This window comes from Blennius ocellaris (assembly GCF_963422515.1).
Source record: "Blennius ocellaris genome assembly, chromosome: 6".
Taxonomy (NCBI): domain Eukaryota; kingdom Metazoa; phylum Chordata; class Actinopteri; order Blenniiformes; family Blenniidae; genus Blennius; species Blennius ocellaris.
Genome location: NC_137655.1, coordinates 2,575,129 through 2,579,020, shown reverse-complemented (window position 1 = coordinate 2,579,020; position 3,892 = coordinate 2,575,129). Strand labels below are relative to the sequence as shown.

At 47.7% G+C, this 3,892-nt stretch overlaps 1 protein-coding gene across 1 annotated transcript; it reads right to left on the bottom strand.

Annotated features, from left to right (window-relative positions):
- Window positions 1-169: 169 nt before the first annotated feature.
- Window positions 170-3,060, bottom strand: LOC308131701 (homeobox protein engrailed-1-B-like; the record flags this gene model as incomplete). The annotated part of the gene is made up of 2 exons (XM_080498529.1): window positions 170-489; window positions 2,499-3,060. The coding sequence occupies 2 exons, from the start codon at window positions 3,058-3,060 to the stop codon at window positions 170-172; spliced, it is 882 nt and encodes a 293-aa protein (XP_080354655.1).
- Window positions 3,061-3,892: the final 832 nt, after the last annotated feature.

Here is a 3,892-nt window from a genome sequence, read left to right as displayed (position 1 = left end):
TGCCCTGTCTGTGTCCTCTCCTGGGGGGGTGATGATGGGGGGGGGGAGTCCATGCCCCCCCCCCTCCCCCACCCTCCTCCTCCACCTCCTCCTCCCACTTAAATTAGAGCTCTATTTACACCGTGGAGAGCGCGAGCGGAGGAGCGCGGCCCCCCCGCGCCGCCGCGGGTCAGTCGCTCTCCTCCTTGTCCTCCTGGATGGTGGTGGTGGAGTGGTTGTACAGTCCCTGCGCCATCAGCTGCAGCGCGAGCCCGTTCTTGAAGCCGCTGGCCTTCTTGATCTTGGCGCGCTTGTTCTGGAACCAGATCTTGATCTGCGACTCGTTGAGGCTCAGCTCCTGCGCGAGCGACTGGCGCCGCTGCTCCGTGATGTACCGGTTCACCTGGAACTCGGTCTTCAGTCTCTGCAGCTGCTCGGCGGTGAAGGCGGTGCGCGGCCGCTTGTCCTCTTTGCCGCTTTTCGACTTTTTCAGTTTCCGTGTCCTTGGGCCTGCAGTAAGGGCGAAAGGACAGGAGAGCGGAAACGTAAATATGCAGCGCGCGCTGGGCGACGCGGCGGTCGACGAGCGATCGGGAGAAACGTAAATAAATAATAGGATTGCAATAAAATAAAAATAAAGAAAAACACGAATACTGGTTCATTTCACTGCCAAGATCCGTCACGACGCACTTTTTACGCAGCGACTGAAATCAGGACTTCTGCTGGAAAACTCAAACTTCAAACGAGCACAACATCAAAGCAAATATAAAGAAATATAACATATATGTAAAAAAGATACTCGTGTCAACATATCCCAGTTGAATTACAATTTGTATTGTAATAATAACAAGTATAATTCCCCCCCCAGGGATTAACAAAGTATTTACTATTCTATTCTATTCTATTCTATTCTATATTAATTAAATAATTAATTAATAAAAATCAACCCAAATCTCAAGCTTGGAAAAATCCAGGCTCACTAACACAGTATTATTATTATTATTATTATTATTATTATTATTATTATTATTATTATTATTATTATTATTATTATTATTTTAATGGAATTATAAGAGCCATACTCCACATTATTATCAACGCTCATATAACCTTGCAACAATTTGTCATCGTGAATTAATGTCAATAATATAAACGGCGCTACACGAATACAACTGGTATCATCAGCATTAATAATAATATTAGTTGCAACAACAACAACAATAACAATAATAATAATGATGATAATAATAATAGTAATACTAATAATGATAATAATAATAATAGTAACAATAATAAGTTAACTTAATGATGAGTAATAAGAGTATCTCGCGTCACTGCGCTCTCATGTTTTCCTGATTACGCATCATCTGCACAACAATCACTTTGTTTGTTCACAAACAAACACAGAACTCAACAGAACCACACGGAACACCAAGACATAAATGAAATACTTCAATCCTTTTTTTTCTTCTGACGGAATTAAAACGGTTTGTTGTTTTAAATCAGAAGAAATGCGTTTTAAGCAGAAAACAAATTAATTTAGTGTCGACAGATGTGTTGTTTATTGTTTTATTTATACTTATTTACGTTTGTCTTCACTTATATCAGTCTGTCTACATTTAAAGCTTGAACGTAGAAACGTTTGACTGCAAAGCAAAACTGCTTGTGCGATTAAAATACAGAAATGATCAAGATTGTAATAATAATAATAATAATAATAATAATAATGATGTATTTCAGGTGTATTGAACGAATCCCGTCGCTTTAATCGGAGATTCAGTCTGAGATGAAGTCAAACAGGCGGTTAATGAATTCAAAATGTCTCCTTAGTGCGCGAGGAGCCCCTCAGCCACTATTTACCTTTAATTTCATTGTGTTTTATTCCGTCTCGTTCACCTCCGCGGTGCCGCGGAGGGAAAGCGGCCGCAGCTTTGTTGCCGCCGCGGCGCTAAAACCTCCACAACATCCGTCAAGAAGAAAAGATCCTCGGATTCTTCCACAAAGCGCCTCGTTTTCATTAATGCCCCGAACAATGGTGAGCCGCTGCTCGGCTCTGTTAGCCGGTCGCTTGGAATAAAAAAGAAAAAGGAGAATATAGACTCGGGGAAATGTAGACTTTGAAAAGGAACAGCGATATTTTTTTTTGTCTTTCGGCGACGGAATTTAATCCTGCGTCTTTGTGCTTCGACGTTTTGAACGAATTCATTCGTTTTAGTGGTTCAACTTTAAACCGTGAGCAGAAAAAAAACGGAGGCGATTTTAAGCGAATCGCAATAAGTTTGATTGTTTTAAACTCGGAATAAACACTTCAAATATCTACGTGGATTCTTACGTTCAATAATACGAATCGACAGTCTTTTTTTTTATATTTTTAAACAATATAATTATGTTCCTTCATGAGGTTTTTTTTTTTTTTTTTTTTTTGGTTTGATTTCTGGCTCCCGACTTTTTTGTTTGTTTTTGTTTTTGTTTGTTTGTTTTTCGTGTTTTGACGCGTCTTCGTGGATCTCCTGCCTTACCAGATGAGGGCCTGTCGGAGTAGCGCGTGCAGTAGACCCACGCGGGCCACAGCAGCGGCTGGCTCTCCGGCGTGGAGCTGCCGGAGCCGTTGAGCACCACCAGCGAGGAGGCGGTGTTCTCCGCCGCTCCGCTCTCCGTCCTCTCCTCCGCCTTCAGGCCGCTACCGGCGGCTGCTGCTGCCGCTGCGGCCGCAGCCGCCGCCGCGGCGGCGTGACTCCTCTTGGGGCTGGCGGAGGAGGCGGAGGACGCGGAGGACGCGGAGCTGTCGGTGCTGCAGTTGGAGTCCTGGCACGGCGTCCCGGCGTGGCTCGGCCGGCCGACCGCCGGGTGCACGCGCTCCCGTGGGCCGGAGCCCTGCGCGCGCTCCCGCGGGCCACCGCCGGGCTCCTTCCTGCAGCCGAAGTCCGGCCGCAGGATGTTGTCGATGAAGAAGTTCGTGGTCCGGTGCGGGTTCTGCGCGGCCTGGAGGGGCAGGATGGGCGGCGAGGGCAGGCTGGGCGACGGGGACGCGCACTCGCCCTCGCTGCTGTCCGAGCTGTTCGGGTCCCGCGGCTCCTCCATCGCTGCTCGACGTGGCTCTTCTTCTTCTTCTTCCTCGCGCTCCACTTGTCAAGGGGGGGCCCCCCGCGCGTTTGTATCCAAGGTGTGACCGCTGGAGGAGCACTAAAACATTGTTGTTGTTGGGTTGTTTTTTTTTTTAATACTTGTTGTTGTTATTATTATTTTTACTATTTGAAATCACCGCCGCTTGATGGGATCACGCGCAACCTGTGGCCGTCCTGCCCCGCGGCGCGTCATGGTCCAACACGCTCCCCGAGACTGAAGCCGCCGCTGCGCTCGCGCTGCTTCTCACACACCCGCGGCTTCTCTGGACGACGGAACGCGGAGCAACTTCAAAGTGCTCACACACATTCACACACACACACTCTCACACACACACACACACACACACTTTCTCACTCACACACACACACACACATGCGAGGCGCACTAATAGCGTCTCAGGCGCAGCCGGGCCAATCACGGAGCGGGACACTTTTGGACACGAGGTGACGACGTCCAATGATGTCAGACGTCTCAGAGAGAGACCCCCCCCCCCCCACAAACAAGAGATTATCACTGTTCCAGACTTGTTACGGTGTGTCTTGTTACACTGGAGGAAGAATTAAACACAAACATACACAAAAAAACAAACAAACGCGCAGGTCTCGTTGCGCGCTGCGCTTTTTCTCTTTGCGGATCTTAACCCCCCCCCCCCCCCCCCCCCCCCCCGCTGGGAGACCGACCGGGGCCTCCGGGTCCAACTTTTGCTACTTGGACAAAATCTTTATTTTAATTTAGTTTATTTAATTTTTTTTTTTAAATCTGCGCAGATGAGATCAGGCTGCAAACA